The 18,449-nt window shown below is 43.3% G+C and overlaps 2 protein-coding genes across 3 annotated transcripts in view; both read right to left on the minus strand.

The window, feature by feature from the left end:
• The window catches only part of RADIL (Rap associating with DIL domain), a gene marked incomplete at both ends in the record, with an annotated part of 64,996 nt that overhangs the window by 39,257 nt on the left and 7,290 nt on the right, over nt 1–18,449 (minus strand). The window lies entirely within an intron of this gene.
• PAPOLB (poly(A) polymerase beta) lies at nt 12,235–14,134 on the minus strand (the record flags this gene model as incomplete). The annotated part of the gene is given in 2 exon segments (XM_080702846.1): nt 12,235–12,276; nt 12,278–14,134. Coding segments are annotated over 2 exon segments (1,899 nt in total).

An 18,449-nucleotide genomic window follows, 5' to 3' on the forward strand; every position in this document is an offset into this window, starting at 1 on the left:
AAAAACACACCAAACCTCTCAAACTAACAGAAAATGGGCCAAGAATAGAAGAGGACAATTCAAAGAAGCCCCCGTTGCAAAGAGCTAACAGACATGGGAGGGATGCTCAGATTCCTTGTGCAAATCACAACACCCCAGGCGCACAGGTAATCCCAGTCCAGGGGGATGGCCGGTTCCAGACCAGCCTCACCCATTTATCAAGACCCTCAGCAACTTAGTGAGAGCCTATTTCAATATGAAAAAAAAATTTTTTTTTAATGGTCTAGGGATTTAGTTTTAAGCTAGAGTGTCCCTGGATTCAAACCCCCAATATATATATATATATATATATATATATATATATATATATATATATATATATATATATATATATTTTTTTTTTTTTTTTTTTTAAAGAGCTCAACATCATTAGTCATCTGGGAAATGCAAATTAAAACCACAAGAAGAGAGTGCTTCACACTCACTGCCATGGTGATAGTCCAAAAGGTAAACAATAACGAGGACCTGGAGAGGCTGAGACTTTCTTACGCTGCCAGTAGGAATGCAAAACGGTGCAGTCATTTTGGAAAGTGTGTCAGTCTTTTAAAATGTAAGCATCAGCCGGGCGTGGTGGCGCACGCTTGTCATCCCAGCATTAGGGAAGCTGAGACCGGAGGATCGCGGTTCACGGACAGCCTCAGCTACTTAGTGAGGCCCTTTGCGACTCAGTGAGACCCTGTTTCAAAATAAAGAATAAAAAATAGGGCTGGGGTGTAACTCAGAGGTAGAATGCCCCTGGGTTCCATCCCTAGTACTGTAAATAGGGCTGGGCATGTGGCTCCAAGGTAGAATGCCCCTGGGTTCCAACCTCAGTACTGCAAAAAAAAAAAAAAAAAAGTAAGCAGAAATTTACTTTATGACCCAGTAATTCCACTCCTACATATACATCCAAAAGAAATAAAAACATCCCACCAGGGGTGGTAAAACAGGCCTGTAATCCCAGTACTTGGAAGGCTGAGAAAAGAGGATCGTAGGTTCAAGGCCAGCCTCAGCAACTAAGCAAGACCCTGTTTAAAAATTTTAAAAATAGCAAAATCAGGCTGGAGGTGTAGGTCAGAGGTAGAATGCCCTGAGTTCAGTCCACAGTAGCATGATGGTCAAAGAGGGGAAATAATCCAAATGGCCATCAACTGGAGAAAGGATGGACAGAATGCACTGTATCCCACGGTGGGCTATATCCAGCAGTAAAAGGGAACAAGTACTGATGGAACTCAAACCATTACATGAGAGAAAAAAGCCAGATGCAACACATATACACACACATAGAGCCAGAAAACTCGGTGGTGGTTGTCTGGAGTTGGGGCTGGGAACAGCTGGACTACAAGCAGGCACAGGGTCTTTTTTTACAGTGCCAGAGACAGAATCCAGGGCCTTGTGCATGCTAGGCAAGCGCTCTGCCACTGACCTGCACTCTAGCCTTCAAGAGATTTGCTGGTGGTGGTGGTCGTGGTGGTAATAAAAATGTTCTGTGGCTGGGCTGTGGTGATGACCGCACAATTCTGTAAATTTTCTAAAAATTCCCTGAATTGTACACTAAGACAGATAAATCTTATGGCTTATAAATTCTCTCTTAAAATACAAGTTTTAAAAATAGAGCAGATATCTAAATTTCCTTAAGTCATGAAGTCCCTGCCTAAGAAAAACAAGAAAGCAGTCTCTGAAGCTGATACTGTTAAAATATCCAGTCAGGTGTGGTGGCAAGCACCTCTAATCCTAGTGCCTGGGAGGCTGAGACAGGAGGACCGCAGGTTGTGTCCGTCCAGCCTCCGCAATTTAGTGAGGTCCTCCAAAACTTATTGAGACCGTTTCAAAATAAAGAAAGAATAAGAAAAAAAATAGGGCTGGTGGTAGATTTGAGAGAGAATGCCCCTTGGTTCTATCCCCAGCAACACACACACACACACACACACACACACACACACACACACACACACACAGGACTTGAACATCTGGAAAAGAGGTTGGAGGATTGGCAGAGAGAGAATATTATATCAGTGGCAAGAACCAAGGAAAATAATGAGTGAACAAGAATGATTCATTAATAACAAAGAAAACTAAGTCAGACAGGAAGGGAGAGTGGTCTGTGCACATACCAATCTTCAGCGGTGGAAAGCTGCATGTGGTCATAAAAAAACAAAACCCTGATTTTTTTTTTTTTTTTTTTTTTTTTTGGTGGTGCTGGGGGTGGAACCCAGAGGCTTTCTACCTCTGGGCTATACTCCCAGACCTTTTTTTTTTTATATATTTTATGGAAACAGGGTCTCACTAAGTTGCTGAGAGCCTCACTAAGTAGCTCAGGCTGGCTTTGAACCTGTGTGATCCTCCTGTCTCTGCCTCCCAAGCGTGGGGATTACAAGCGTGCGCCACCATGCCTGGCCCCAAACCCTGATTTTTTACTACAAAACTGACTACACTGAAAGGAGACGGCAATGGGGACAGGATGGCATGTGCATGCGTGTGTGTGTGTTGATTTTGAAAGGCCAAATTCTCATTTTTTACTTATCTGGGAAGTCACTAGGTAATGCCTGAAGTTTCAAAAATAAGAAGTAGTAGGATAAATTTGTCATTTAAAAATCTGGAATTAAATGCCAAAAAAAAAAAAAATAGTTTTGGCCTCTGGGGACAGCAAAACTGGGAAGAAGGAAGGGCTGGCAGGGCTCTACTGTTTTGTTTTTGTTTTAATTAGCAATGAGAAAGTATTGTTTAACTGTGCACACACATAACTCCAGTGAAAATCTTTTTTTTTTTTTTTACAAAGGCTGTGTTTTTCAATCCGATAGAATGAGCGAATGAGCACATCAGTGGGAACTGTTTCATCAGTTTCTAGACTCACTCTTTTCTTTTTTACAGTCTGACACTAACCTGGGAGCATCCTATCTTTGTGTGGCACATCAGCAGGCAGTGGCTATGATGTGAGAATGTGGCTGTTGCTCCCGAGGGCAGATCTGCACTGTCCCAGCCACAACGTAAGAACGAACGGCAGTCCAGCTGTCTGCAAGCTTGCAGAACATGTGCCTGAGGCCTGGGAGAAAATCCAGGCAGCAGGGAAGCACCAATGCCATGTCACCAACAATCTTGAGGACAGGGGCATGGCGCTGTGTACACGCTGTGGTGCCGACAGCTCTGCACCAACATGATTTGGGCTCTGAATCGATGTCCCTCGTATACCTCTATGCACAGAACGAATACAGGTTAAAATCCATGTGCAACAGCTGGGCATGGTGGTACACCACTTATTATAATCCCTTCGAACCTGCGCGATCCTCCTGTCTCTGCCTCCCAAGCGCGGGGATTACAAGCGTGCGCCACCACACCCGGCATTGCATAGAGCTCTTTCTGTAAGTACAAAAATAAAAGACTGAGCCAGGCGTGGTGGCGCACACTTATAATCCCAGCATTCGGGAGGCTGAGACCTGAGGATCGCAGTTCACGGACAGCCTCAGCTACTTAGTGAGGCCCTCTGCAACTCAGTGAGACCCGGTTTCAAAATAAAGAATAAAAAATAGGAGAGGGGGGTGTAGCTCGGAGGTCAAATGCCTCTGGGTTCCACCCCCAGACCCACAAAAAAAATAAAAATAAAAACTAAAAGACTAAAGTAATCTGAAAGGATTGTGTCCTAGATTAAATTGTAGTTTTTTTTTTTTTTTTCTGCTGCCTGTAATACCAGTACTTAGGAAATTGAGATAGGAGGATCTTAGGTTTGAGGACAGTCTCAGCAAGTAGTGAGGCTCTCATCAACTTAGACCGTTTCTAAATAAAAATAAAATAGGGCTGGGGATGTAACTCAGAGGTAGAATGCCCCTGTGTTCAATCCACAGTGCCAAAAAAAAAAAAAAAAAAAAAGCAGCAAACCCAATGGAGATTACCCAGTGGGCTGAACCTAAACACATGTTCCTTCTATGCCAAGCTCTCACCAGCTGGTTACAAAAAAGAAGCTACAGACATCTGAAGGCTAGAAGGGGTTGTGTCGGGAAGCCCTCCAGCAGTCCCAGAGCCAGGGCCTGCCAGCAGCCACTGGATCAGGCAATGGCCCCTAGCCAAGAGCACAAGAAAGAAAGTCCTACATCCCAGAGGAACCAAACTCTGTCAACAACTGGGGCTGACTCCGCACCGTGGCTGTGTGAGACCTGAGCAAAGGACTCTGCTACTCTGTGCCCAGATCCTGGCCATGGACACTGTGAAATGATAAGTGTATGTTGTTTTAAGCTGCACAGGGAAATAGGGCCCTGCTGTAAAAAGCCATCTGAAATGTGGCAGGTGCATTGGTAATCAGGCAGAGCTAGAAGTACACGGAGCAGGAAGGAGAAAGCCCAGAATGCCTTGACCAGGGGAAAGGAGGTGCAGGCAGGGCACAGGAGAAAAAGTGAGACCGCGGCCCTGAATCACCCTAGAGAAATCTAGGGAGCAACAGGAGTCTGGACACATGTGCTGCCAGCGAAAGTTCAGAAGGAAGTGAGGGGCGTGTTCTAGAAACTGAGGACGGAAGGTCCTTGTCACATCCAAGCAGAAAGTGTGGAGATGTGAAATGTGTTCTGGGGTGTACAAATATTTGATTTCCTTTCTTTTCTTTTTTTTTTTTTGTATTGGAGACTGAACTCAGGGACATTCTACCTCTGAGCTGCACTCCCAGCCCTATCTATCTATCTATTTATTTATTTATTTATTTATTTATTTATTTATTTTTGTTTTGAAACAGGGTCTTGTTGATTGATGAATCTCAATAATTTTCTAGGGCTGGTCTTAAACCTATAATCCTACCTCAGCCTCCCAAGTACTGAGATTATAGGAACGCACAACCACACCCAGCTCCTTTCTGCTTTTAAAAGGCTGTGTTAGCCAGACAGTGGTGCACATTTGTAATCCCAGTACTTGGGAGGCGGAGACAGGAGGATTGCAGGTTCTCAGCCAGCCTCTCAGCGACTTAGTGAGGCCCTATGCAACTTAGTACTCTGTTTCAACCCACCATGCCTTGTAACACAAACCTTTTCATTTACTACTACTACTTCTTATAGTAATAATATAATAATATTATAATTATAATAATAATAATAATTATTATTATTAGTAGTAGTAGTAGTAGTAGTAGTACTGGGGACTGAAACCAGGGGCACTCTACCTCTGAGGTATACCCTCAGCCCCATTTTGTTTTTTTTTTTTCTGGCGGGTCTGGGGATAGAACCCAGGGGCATTAGACCTCTGAGCTACACCCCCTGCCCTAATTTTATTCTTTATTTTGAAATAGGGTCTATGTTGCAAAGGGCCTCACTTAAGTAGCTGAGGCTGTCCGCAAACCGTGATTCTCCAGTCTTAGCCTCCTGAATGCTGGGATTACAAGTATGCGCCACCACGCTCGGCCCCATTTTATTTTTTGTTATCAGGCATACATCTATAACCCCAGTTCTTGGGAGGCTCATGTTCAGCTGTGACTCACCTGGATAAGCTCCCTCTTGACGAACCCAAATGAACTGATTAGTAAATTGATGTATATCTGTATAAACTTCTTTTGCCTTATAAGAAAACATAATCAGTAATGACGTCAGTTTTACAGGTCCCATTCACACTGAGGAAGGCAGATTACATAAAGTAAGCCCCCCTCAGAGAAATGTGCCCTGGGGGCTAAGGTGTGGCTCAGATGTTCAGAGCACCCTTAGTATGCGCAAGGCCCTGGGTTCCATCTCCAGCAGTGAAAGAGAGAGAGACTGAGAAATTGAGAGGCTGAAGGTGCAGCTCATGGGAGAGTACCTGCCTAGCACGTACTAAGCCCTGGGTTCAATCCCCAGTATCATGAGGGTGCAGGGAAGAAGGAAGGAGAGATAAGAGGAAATGTGTTCTGCGGTACAAATGACACCTAAGATTTCCAAGCAGAGCATAGAAGATGTTGGTTTCTTCCTGTTGCTTATAGTGAGAAGCAAGGAGACAGATATATTGAGGAAAGAGCTGATGACTCCAAAAACCTTCAGCTTCCCCAACGGACCAGAGACACTAAAAGCCAGAAAGGGCCAAGAGAGCATGGCAAGGGAATCACTGAGTGTGTACCTGCACGGGCCTCTGCAGTGGGATGGAGAGGCAGAGTCAGACACACAGGAGGTCCCCGCAAGAGAGAAGGGGCGTCTGAGGGACTTCCTCCCAGGACCTCCAGGAAGCTTGAGAGCACTGTCCTTCCACCACAGAGGCTGTAACCAGAGAAGGGACTATCTTAGAACACCTGTATATGTGGCTTGTGTCCAAGTCAGCCCACGAGGGTCTTGAGAAAATTCGATCAGTGGAGAACACTGCTGGTGTCAAATGAAAGGGACAGAGAATATGAAATGAAAGAAGAGAACTGGGTGTGGTGGTGCATGCCTGTAATCCCAGTCCTTGGGAGGCTGAGAGAGGTGGATCACAAGTTTGAGCCCAGCCTCAGCAACTTGGTAAGGCTTTCAGCAACTTAGTGAGAATCTGTTTAAAAATAAAAAGGGCTAGGGGTGTAGCTCAGAAGTAGAATTCCTCCTCACCCTGGGTTAAATCCACAATACCCTCCCCCCCAAAAAAGAATATTCACCCTACCAGCTAATAAACGTGCTCCCAGGCCTGGAAACCTCACTGGAGTCTCCCAGCTGGATTTCAAAACTGCTTTGGACCAGTGACTCCTTTTCCCTGCAATCTTCCACTTTCTGAACCAAAACGCCCATCTCTGCCACCCCCGCCGGCCCCACTATGCAACCTGGGACTGCAGGGAGACAACTGGCTCCTTTGTCTCACAGGTCTCAGATGGAGACCTCACCCACAGCACGTTAGTTAGATGTTTGGGACTTGGTGACCGAAGAGGACGAGCCTAGAGGACCTGGGTGGGGAGTGTGTATTGATATGAATGCGGACATGGATCATTGGGGCCCAGAAAGCTGGCGGCGGCGGCCAATTCGAAAGTGGCTCCCATGACCTTTACCTTGTAAAATCTGTCCCCCTAAGTATGAATGGGACCTGTGAAAATAATGTCATTCCTGACTATGTTTTGTTATTTGGAAACTTTCGCAGATGTAAATTTGCTAATCAGTTTACTGTGAGTTCATCAAAAGGGAGCTTACCCAATTACCCAGGTGAGACACGCCTGAAAGCAAGCTTTTTTTTTTTTTTTTGTACTGGGAATGGAACCTCCAAGTTACACACCCAGCCCTATTTTTTATTCTTTATTTTTTATTTTCCAGCCCTATTTTTTATTCTTTATTTTGAAACAGGGTCTCACTGAGTTGCAAAGGGCCTCACTAAGTAGTATCTGAGGCTGTCCACGAACCGCGATCCTCCTATCTCAGCCTCTCAAATACTGGGATTACAAGCGTGCACCACCACGCCTGATTTGAACACAAGCTTTTTTAAGGCAGAAAGAAAATCAAATATTCAAAGAACAAGGGAGATGTGATTGTACCCCCGCAGACCTCAAGATGCTGGGGGCATTTGGGAAGTTATTTAGAAGCACTCCTGAACTTGTAAATCTCTGCCGTTGCCTCCCATGGTCCACTCTCCTTTCTAGCAGAGTTATCACCAAGCCGCTGATGAGCCAGGCACCAGCCAAGGCTACTGCCTTGTTTCCAGGGTCCTTCGCAGGCAGGCATGGCCACGCGAAGGAGCTGCAGTTGGTGAAAGAGGAGGGGTGCTCCTACTGGGACCTGCAGGAGAGCTCCACAGGAGGACACTGTGCAGGGACCCCTTTTCCCCTCTGCCATCTCCTGCCTTAAATGCAAATGACAGGGCAGTGCCCCCCCCATTCATCCTGTACCTGGGGAGACCCTGAGGCTGGAGGCATGAACTAGAACAGGAACAAAAGTGGAAGTAGCCTGGGTCCGGGGTGAACAGGAAGGCCTCCTCACCAGCCCTGAACGTAATACCTGTTATGGGAAAGAAAGTAAACCTGAATTGTGTTCAAGCTATTACCTGGCCAGATGCAACTCCTGATAAAGAGGTTTTTAATCTATTATGTTAGCATAGGTTTGGAAATGATAAAATATCTCACGTGTAAAAGCATTTATAACTTAAAAATTGAACACCATTATTTTTACCACCCAACCTAAAAAACATGGGCCGTAGTCAGGCATGGTGGCACACACCTGTAATCTTACTACTTGGGAGGCAGAGACAGGAGGATTGCAGGTTCAAGTCCAGCATCAGCAATTTAGTGAGACCCTCAGCAACTGAGCAACACTCCACTGAAAACTAAAAAAGGTGAAGTGTATAGCTTGAAGGCAAAATGCCTTCAGGTTCAAGCTCCAGTGCTACCCACACCCCCCAAAAAAACCCCAAAAACAAACAAATAAACAAAACCGGGCCATTCCAGTCAGTTTCTTCAGTTCTTGCCATCCTTAATACAATCTGAACAGTAATCATGTTTCAGTTTTATGTATAACAAATCTTCTCCCAATTTATGGCCTATGCGTCAAGCTTTTCACTTTTTGCTGTTAATTGTTGTGTGTTTGTGTGTGTGCGCACGCATGTGTTCACGGTACCGGGGGTGGAACCCCAGGGACATTCTACCTCTGAGCTATACCCTCAGTCCTATTTTATTCTTTTATGTCAAAACAGGGTCTAAGCTGCAGATGGCCTAAGTTGCTGAAGCTGGCCAGGAACCTGAGATCCTCCCGTCTCAGGCTCCTAAGTACTGGGATTAAAAATATGTGCCATTATGCCTGGTTTGCTATTAATTATCTGATGAACAGGATCTCTTAATTGTATTATCCCTTTTTATGAATATTTTATTGTGTCTTCATTAGGAAATTCTTCTCTGTCATTTCTTTTGATTTCTAACTTATAATACTGAGATCACAAAACATGTTCTATAAATCAAATACTTTGAAATATTTTGAATATTACTTTCTGACCTAGCATGAGGGTATTTCTATACATGCCCAATAGTTACTTGAAAATTAGATACATTTTCCAGTTGCCTAGTGGACATTTCTATAATAAATATCCATAAGATCACTGATGGCAAACAATAGCCAGGGGGATGGGTGACAAATCCGGACCTGGCCATCTGCTAACCTATTGTCTACATCAGCTTTCACTCTACAAGGCAGGTTAAGTGGTTGTGACAGAGAGACCAATGGCCTCACAAAGCTGAAAATATTTACTAGCTGGCCCTTTATAGGAAAAGTTCCCCAACCACTATACTAGTTTGTGTTCCAAGACTATGTCCCTTTTACTTTTTGTCTGCTTATTTTCAATTAATGAAAGAGCTGTTTTTAAATTTTCTGATGATATATTTGGTGATGCCTGTTAATCCTGCTGTTGTTCTAATACTTGAAGCTAATTTACCAGGTTTAAAGAAGCTATAAACCATCCCATTTTCCTGGTATGTTATCCCTTCTATCATTGATGCAGTGGCCTTGACTTTTCATTAGCATAGTTTTTTTTTTTTTCCCCCATTTTCATGCCTTACATTTTGGATGTCTCTCTCATAAATAAAAAAGCAAGCCGGGCGTGGTGGCACACGCTTGTAATCCCCGCGCTTGGGAGACAGAGACAGGAGGATCGCTCAGGTTCGAAGCCAGCCTCTCTGGCTTAAGAGACCCTGTTTCCAAATAAAAATATAAAAAGAGGTCTGGGAGTGTAACCCGGAGGTAGAAGGGTTTCCAGGAACCCCAGTACTACCAAAAACAAAAAAAGAAGAAAAAAAAAAAAAAAAAAGCACACAGCCAGATTTACTCTTTCCACGGAATCTGAAAATCTCTGCCTTTTAGTTCAGAAGCCAGAAGCTTGGTCCACTTCTTGTACTGAGGGATACATTTGGTTTCACTTCTACCACCTTATATTCCCTTTCCCCCTATTTTTCCCTTTCTTTCCGGCCTTCTTTTAAATTAAGTCTAAATGCCATTTCTTAAATCTTTATTAAGATTTGAAATTTTAACCGTTGTTTCCCTTAACATTATACCATGCATTTTAGACTTAGTTGAGAAATTCATTAGTGCTGCTACTATTCTTTAGAACAACATGAGAACATCTGAATTATCATCAGATTTAAACATTATTGTCCAGTATTTTAGTTTCACTTTGTTTGCCATTTTATTTTTGTTTTTGTAATGGAGAAATACATTATCTGTTTTCAAAATAGTGCTTGAAAATACAAGGAGTACAGATACTACATAACAAAGCAAACTCCAGTCATGAGACACTACGTACATCACATGAAAAAATAGTCTGATATTCAGGTAATAAAAACTAGAATTAAAAAGTCCCAAGTTTCCAGCTTGGTGAAACAGGTACAATTACACAGACCATTTAATAAACTAATTTTTTCCGATGTATAAACAAAATGACAAGACTAAATTTGGCCTGGAAAGTCTGACCAAACACCATAGCTATTCAAATTCAGATACTGTGCACATTTCACCTGATTTATTATTGTCATGGAAGGGTGAGGTGACTGCTGCACACGGAAAAGATATAAACAGAAATATTTTTTACTAGATATCAGAAAGTCTCAATTACTGCGTGTCCTAAAAGGAGAAAGATTATATTCCAACTTTGGAAAAATTATCTAGAAAGACAGGGTGTTTAAATAATTGCAGTTTAACGGGGTGGGGGGGGATGCACAGGTGAGAGAAAGAAACACAGCTGGGGTGGTTGGGGGGAAGACAGAACCATGCTACTTGGAAAACCTGTTAAGTTTGCTATATCTAGATCAAGAAAGATCAAGTTTTCATTCATCTCTATCTCTTGTCCCTCCTGGTTCTTTTACATGGGTGTTCTGCTGCTTTAAGGAATTTTTTTAAGGAAAAATACTTTTAATCTTTGATAGGATAAAACAAAAAACAGAAAGCTGACTATGTCAAGGGCTTTCTATAAATTTTCATATGACATGTAAAATTTACTGATGAATTTTGGCAAATCGTTTATAAATAAGAGTTAGTTTAAGATTCTTAAGAGAAAATTTTGCCTTTTTGTCTGCACATTTAAAATAGAAAATTAGTTTTTCTATGAAGCATTTCTGCAGCATGTATAAAATTTATCTTATGTAGAGATCAAATGGCTATTCAAGATCAGTGACATATTTCACAAGCATATTTAGTCAAATCTCAAAAATATTAACCATGTAATCAAAAATTGGTATTTTGTGCCATGTAGCTACAAGATTGTTGGTTCCACAGCATGGTTTAGAAATACTAATATTCTGGGGTTTTAATTAAAAAAAAAAGCATACCTTATGCACACAGCAAAAAGAAGAGGGTGGAAAGCAAAAAGTCTTTTGTTTTAGGACAAAGACAAGAGAATATGAAACTGTGCTAGCTCAAAGAAAATGTTTGATCGCTAATTACACATTTTCTAAAATTATTCTACAGGTAAAAACCAATGTTTCCTGGTCATGTCTCACCAAAACCAAACTTAGTAATTACTTTTTGAAGGCAAATATATAACCTAAGAGTTGACATTTTAAAGGGTTGCAGCTATCTCACAGGGACTGAGCTAGATATATTTTTATGCTTTCTCTTTAGTATATTACACCACTGCACAATGGCATATAATTTTAAGATTAATAGTGAAGAATTCTCTTCAGAAAAAAACTAAAATTCACCAAGTTGAAAAATTCAAATTAGTTCTAGTTCCTAACTAAAAAAATATATAAAGTGCATCATTAATATAAGAAATTCTGACACTATTTTGTATTGCAAATATTTCTCAAAAACATCGAACAGAAATTCAGTCCAGATGTCATGGGTATAAATACAGATGGAGAGTTTTTTTCTCCTGAATAGTAGTAGTCCTTTAAAATATTGTTGCTAACACATGAAAAATCTGGCATTAATAATGGCATTAACGGTACTTTTAACTTCACATACTAATCTGGACTTCTGCTCAAGATTAGGCCAGTAAAGTAAGCTATCAAGTGAATATAAATCTATTTTGAGCCATATCTAGTCTGGTGTCCTCATTCTCCTTCTTTAGCATTTGAAGACAAGAGGTCAAGTTTATGGATATTGTTTAAGGTCCTTGGCAGTTGTCTTTATCCATTCAATCCATTTTACTGAATTCTCAATAATAGGAATAGGATCTGCAGGGAGAACAGATACTGGGTACAGCTGTGCTGGATGTTTAATGAGAAGCCAACAAAGAAGCTTCTATCTGAATAGTTTCTGAGCTGTACTTCTCTATCTAGTTGCTGCCCTTCTGTGTAAGTTTTCTTGGTCCTTCTGTCTTTACAAGGTGAGAATGTCCTCTACACTCCTACTATAGGGTTAGGTATGTTTGTTGCTGCATTTCCTGAAGGTCTAGGTGGATGGTTGACCAGATGTGTTGAAGAAACAACTCTGGTGACTGTGGGCTTTGGTGGTGGAGAAAGAGTAGGCTGTAAGGAAGTTTGAGGAATGCTTTCACTCAACACGACCCCTGTGCTTTCACTGGGGCTTACTTGTTGCAAGGAAACTTCAGGAGCCTGCATGTTGGTTACAGATGCTGCCATTACAGCCAGGGCGGGACTGTTTCCGCCCTGAGGGCTGTCAGTCAACGGGCCAGTCTTCATAATGCCTGTAGGTGAAGGCACAGATGTGCTGTTTTCACTGTCTAAGGGCATGTGGAGGCTGCTGTCATTTATGGCTGTCAATCTTACACCTTCTGTTGAATGAGCTTTCTTTCTCTGAAGAACATGATTGGGAAGCAGTTGATGAAGTTCCTTCCTTCTTAAATGCATTGCAGCAATTTTCATATCCATCTCAAACATCTTACTATTTATTGCTTGCCTATACACTGTATCTGTGAATGACTGAATATCATAGGTAAGATCGATACTGAGAATTTCAGAATTGTCTGGCTTTTTTAACACTAACCCAATTACCCACATGGTGCGAAATTCTTCCTTGTCGGGATTTTCCTTAGGTGCTGGGAATGACTGGGGGTTCACATGTGCCAGTGTAATGAATTCATTCTTCTCCAGGCTCCCAACCAGGATCCGGATCTTTGATTCCACCAAGCCCACCCACTCTAGATGCTGTTTCTCTGTTGGTGCACTTGCCAGAAGTACAATATAATGTTTGTACTTTTGAAAGAAGCTTGGAGCATCAAAAAGTTTGGACCATTCTGCCTTATTTAGCAAGATTTCATGTGTGATAGCAAGTCCTTGCTTAAACTCCTCAATCATGACCATCCTGGTTGAAACAGACACATTGTATGTGGAGTTCTGCTGTGGGTAGGCTGGTGTGATTATAGGCATAAGATGATACCTATCACTAGGGTTTACTCTTGGGTCCCATACAGGCAAATTGAGATTCCGCTCTTCCGGCTCTTTGAGTAACACTGGATTTGGCCACTCCCATTCAGAAAACACCAAGAAAAATTTACGTACGAGGGTTGATGCTATTGCATTCGGATAAAGCTGGCAAGTTCTTGCTACCAGCATAGCCCAAGAAACACCTCCAAGAAAACCTAATATATTGGAATAGATACTGTGGCATTTGGCCCACAATTTGATGGCTCTCAGGGTTAACCTGAAGTTGTCAATATTTGGCACTAGATGTAAAATTTCATCAGTTACCCGGCAGCCGTTAAGGCTTCTTATGCATCGAATGTCTAAATTTTTAAGCAGACTATCATCTCTTAAGTCCAAATCTTCTGGAATAGTCGGCAACGCTAATCTTGCAAACAAAATATCAATCTCTATCCCATCAAAACATAGTTTGATAACTGGTACAAACGCCTCCTCGACAGCCCTTAAATCTTTTACTTCTTCCTGTAGTTTCAATTTATCGTAAAAAGAGGTGAAAAAATCGCTTCGATCCACGTGTCTCGGTGCAACGCATAACGCATCGATATCAGCGCCTTTCGTGTGTACGCCTAGTCTGTAAGAGCCGAATGTAAAAATTTTGCCCCCAACATTTTCAATCACAGCTTGCGGGAGACTCTTGCTTTCACTGATTTCTCGTATCCACTCCTTCACCAGATTATTTAATTTTTCCAAAATTAGAATCCTGCGCTGCAGTTCCTCTTCTTCTTCGAACACCCCGTAGGGCCGGAGGGTCTCGATCAGCTTCTGCGTGAGCTCGCGGTCCGTGTCCTTGGGGGCGGCCAGGCTGATGGCGGAGGAGATGCCGTAGAGCTGCGGCGGCGCCCCCGGGCCGGCCCCCGGGAACGGCATGGTGCCTAGCGCGGGCGCAGCCAGGGCCCCTGGCCCGCCACCGCGCCCTCGGCGGCCGCCGCACGGCTCATGTCCCGCTCGGCGGGAGGCGGGCTCCGCTGCGGGCCGCCGGTCCGCTCCGCCGCCTCAAGCGCTCCCCCGCCGGCCCCCCGCGGCCAACATGGCGCCCGGCCCTCGGCGGCCGCGTTCCAGGGGCCGCGCACGCGCGCTGCGCACCGGCCGCCGCGGCATCGCGAGAGCGGGAGCGCGGGCAGCCCCGCCCCGCCCGCCCCGCCCGCCCCGCGCAGGCTGCCTATTCACTATGGTTTTTTTTGTTTGTTTGTTTGTTTTGCGGGTCTGGGGATGGAACCCAGGGGCATTCTACCTCCGGGCAACACCCCCTGCCCTATTTTTTATTCTTTGTTTTGAGACAGGGTCTCACTGAGTTGCAGAGGGCCTCACTAAGTAGCTGAGGCTGTCCGCGAACCGCGATCCTGCGGGTCTCAGCCTCCAGAATGCTGGGATTACAAGCATGAGCCACCACATCTGGCTTCACCATGTTTTAAATACTGTAAACTTTTTCTTCCAGGATATCACCTAACTTTTCATTTTATCTATATCATGTCTGGTTGAACATAAATTTTCAGTTTTGATACAGTAAAATCTTTCTACCTTTTCTTTGTATGGTAAATACTTTTTAAGCTTAATAATGAAATCTTACTTCCCCCTCTAAATAATTTTACCATTGCCATCTAGATTTTCAATGTACTGGAGGTAAGGATCCGATTTTATTTTGCTCCATATGGCTTGAAGCCAGTTATCCAAAATCCATTTACAAAATCCTTTTCCCAGAATTTGTGATTCTCTCTATACCACGCCACATTCCCATGAAATATCGGGTCTGCTTCTCTATTACGTAAATTCCTTTGGTTTACTTGTGTGTTTCTGTCCCTAAATCTGCATAACTTCAACTACCAGGGCTTTATAGCCTGTCTCCACGTTAATAAGGTCCTCCCTCCCTCCTCTCTTGCTTGTCCTGCAGTCACTTATGACTCTGAATTCTTTCACAAAGACTGACAGAGCAAGGACCGCAGAGCAAAAAAGACAGACTCAGGTTTAGTTTACTGCTTTCACTCTGTATACATCTGAAACCTCTGGAAACATTTCTGCCATTTTAACTCTCAAAAAGGACACTTGGTTAGCATTTTCTATGTTAGTATATTATCTGAAACCTAAGAGACACTTCTCAGTGTACTTTATAATTTTTTGTGTGTGTGGTGCTGGGGATGGAACCCAGAGACTTTCTACCTTCAAGCTACACTCCCAGACCTGTTTTCTATTTTATTTGGAAACAGGGTCTCACTAAGTTGCTGAGAGCCTCACTAAGTAGCTGAGGCTGGCTTCGAACCTGTGTAATCCTCCTGTCTCCGCCTCCCAAGTGCTGGGATTACAGCGTGTGCCACCACGCCCAGCTACAGTGTACTTTAAATGCATCCTGAAAAATCTTTCAACCATTACTGGGAACCAGTAGATGTTAACATAGTTTAGATGTTAGCAGTAGCATAGCTCAAATGTCAGTACTTGGAAATGGTCGAAAGGTTGACCGGACAAAGTGGGGGAGTCTATTTCCATTTAATCAAATTCAAAATTTTGGCTGGGCGCGGTGGGGCACGCTTGTAATCTCAGCATTTGGGAGGCTGAGATAGAAGGATCGCGGTTCACAGACAGCCTCAGCTACTTAGTGAGGTCCTTTGCAGCTCAGTGAGGCCCTGTTTCAAAATAAAGAATAAAAAAATAAGGCTGGGGGTGTAGCTTGGAGGTAGAATGCCCCTGGGCTCCATCCTCAGTACAGAAAAAAAAATTTTTTTTTGCTCTTATGTTTACCTGTTTCAAGATAATTTTGAAAAATCTGATTTGTCTCACTGAAATTTGGTGCAATACAAAAAGACATCAAGAGCCAGGCGTGGTGGCACACATCTGTAATCCCCATGCTTGGGAGGCAGAGACAGGAGGAGGAGACAGGAGGATCGTGCTGGTTCGGAGCCAGCCTCGCTGGCTTAAGAGACCCTGTTTCCAAAAAAAAAAAAATTATATATATATAGGTCTGGGAGTGTAGCCCGTAGAAGGGCTTCCAGGAACCCCAGTACCACCAAAAAAAGAAAAGAAAAAAAAAAAGAAAAAAAAAACATCAAGAGCAGGTAATTTTGTTGCACTAGCTAGACAAATGCTGACTGGTGACTTTTTAAAAAATATATACTTCTAGCACTTTTAAATCAGTGTCAGTTAAACAGTAAAGAGGTTTCAGATACTATGAGTTAAAAGCTGTTTAGTTTATAAAGTCACTAGTTATTCATGATAACCATCAATACACTCACATTCTGAGTACCCTAATTTGGGGTCAAGTGGTAAGGAAAACTGAGAATCTGAACTTGGGATCACAGAACTGGAGGGCTGCGGAATCTCTGGTATTCTTCCCCCTCCCGTCCCACCACCCACACCCACATCCTCGCCTGGTACCTGAATAGCACCCACACACACACACACACTCCAGGCCTGTGCTAAGCATCCAGGAAGGGCCTGGAGCCCCCATCAAGGCAGCCTACTCACACTCTGCAGACACATTCTTGCTATGCTGGCTAAGATTCTTCCCTGGGCAAAAGCTGTTTGAATCAAAATGGAGTCATTTGTGTTAAATGCTAACAAAAATAAAGCTGAGGCATTCTGAAGGAGATCTTATACACATGCACCAGATAACAAGCACTATCATAGAAGACCACCAGAACCACAGCTCTGCACAAGGTCACGGCAACCTAACAGAAAACACTGCAAGGATGTCTGCCCAGCAACTGGGTTTCCAGCCTTGGACGGGAGCCACTCTTGTTTATTGGTCCTTATAGCCAAGGGTAATTGTTTCTGAACATCTTATGTAACCTTTAAAAACTCATTTTACCTTCAAAAACACTTTTCGCCCTTTGCTTCCTTGAGTACACGGATGGTTCACCATGGCACTAACAGTTCCATTGCAATGTTCAGCACTGATTAAATTCACTTTATTAAGACTCTCTCTGAGCCGGGCATGATGTAATCCCAGTATTTGGGAGGTTGAGACGAGAAGATTACAGGTTGGAGGGCAGACCCAGTTTCAAAATTAAAAAATAAAAAGGGCCGGGGTATGGCTTGGAATCCCCCTGAGTTCATTCTCCAGTGCAAAAAAAAAATTCTGGCACCTATAAAGTCCACCTTGGCCACACTTTAGTCAATTTGTCTTATGTTCTGTCTTTTATACATCTTATACCAGTGAAGACATCCTCTTGTTTATGGTACAGACACTTAAATATCTCTGACAGGGGCTCTTTACAGAACATGGTCAGACATCTCCACTCTCCCCAAGCTCAGCCATGTCTCAGGGAGGAGATCTCACCAGGGACCACCCAGTTCCAGGAGACCTGACTAGAGCTTCTATGAAACTGAGGGTCACCAGGCGTGGTGGCGCACGCTTGCAATCCCTGCGCTTGGGAGGCGGAGACAGGAGGATCTGCTGGTTCGAATCAGCCTCTCTGGCTTAAGAGACTCTGTTTCCAAATAAAAAATATAAAATAGGTCTGGGAGCGTAACCCGAAGGCAGAAGGGTTTCCAGGAACCCCAGTACCACCAAAAAAAAAAAAAAGAAAAGAAACTGAGGTTCATGGATGTTTTTTAAAATCTAAGCAGAGAATGGAAGGTGACACTGAGCAACAAACTACTCGGTTTTCTCTTCAAATTGGAAATGCCCCAAAATGTCTTTAAAATTCAATTACTTTTCTAGTTTTAGACTGGTGGGAAAATGTTTGGGTTGTTTTGGTTTTAGCGAAATAACATGAAATACATGTTTCCCACAGTGATTCTATCACTGAGAATTTGCTGCAAAGAAAGCCACGTGGAGAGGCAGTTACTCCTGATGGAGAGGAGCACTGCTCCGCATCACCTCCTCCCCAAGATAAGCATCTTTTTTGTGTGTGTATGGTGCTGGGGATTGAATACAGGCCATTCTACCTTTGAGCTACATCGCCAGCACTATTTTATTTCATTTTATTTTGAAACAGGGTCTCACTAAATTCCAGAGGGCCTAAGTAACTGAGTCTGGCCACAAACCTACAATCCTCCTGACTCAGCCTCCCAAGCACTGGAATACTAGGCCACCAAGCCTGGCAAACATCATTTAAAAATCAGATTCAAAGCCGGGCGCGGTGGCGCACCCTTGTAATCCCTGAGCTTGGGAGGCTGAGACAGGAAGCTCAAACCGTGCAGGGTCGAAGCCAGCCTCAGCTATTAGTGAGGCTCTCAGCAACTTAGTGAG

The sequence above is a fragment of the Muscardinus avellanarius genome, assembly GCF_963383645.1.
Source record: "Muscardinus avellanarius genome assembly, chromosome: 10".
Taxonomy (NCBI): Eukaryota; Metazoa; Chordata; class Mammalia; order Rodentia; family Gliridae; genus Muscardinus; species Muscardinus avellanarius.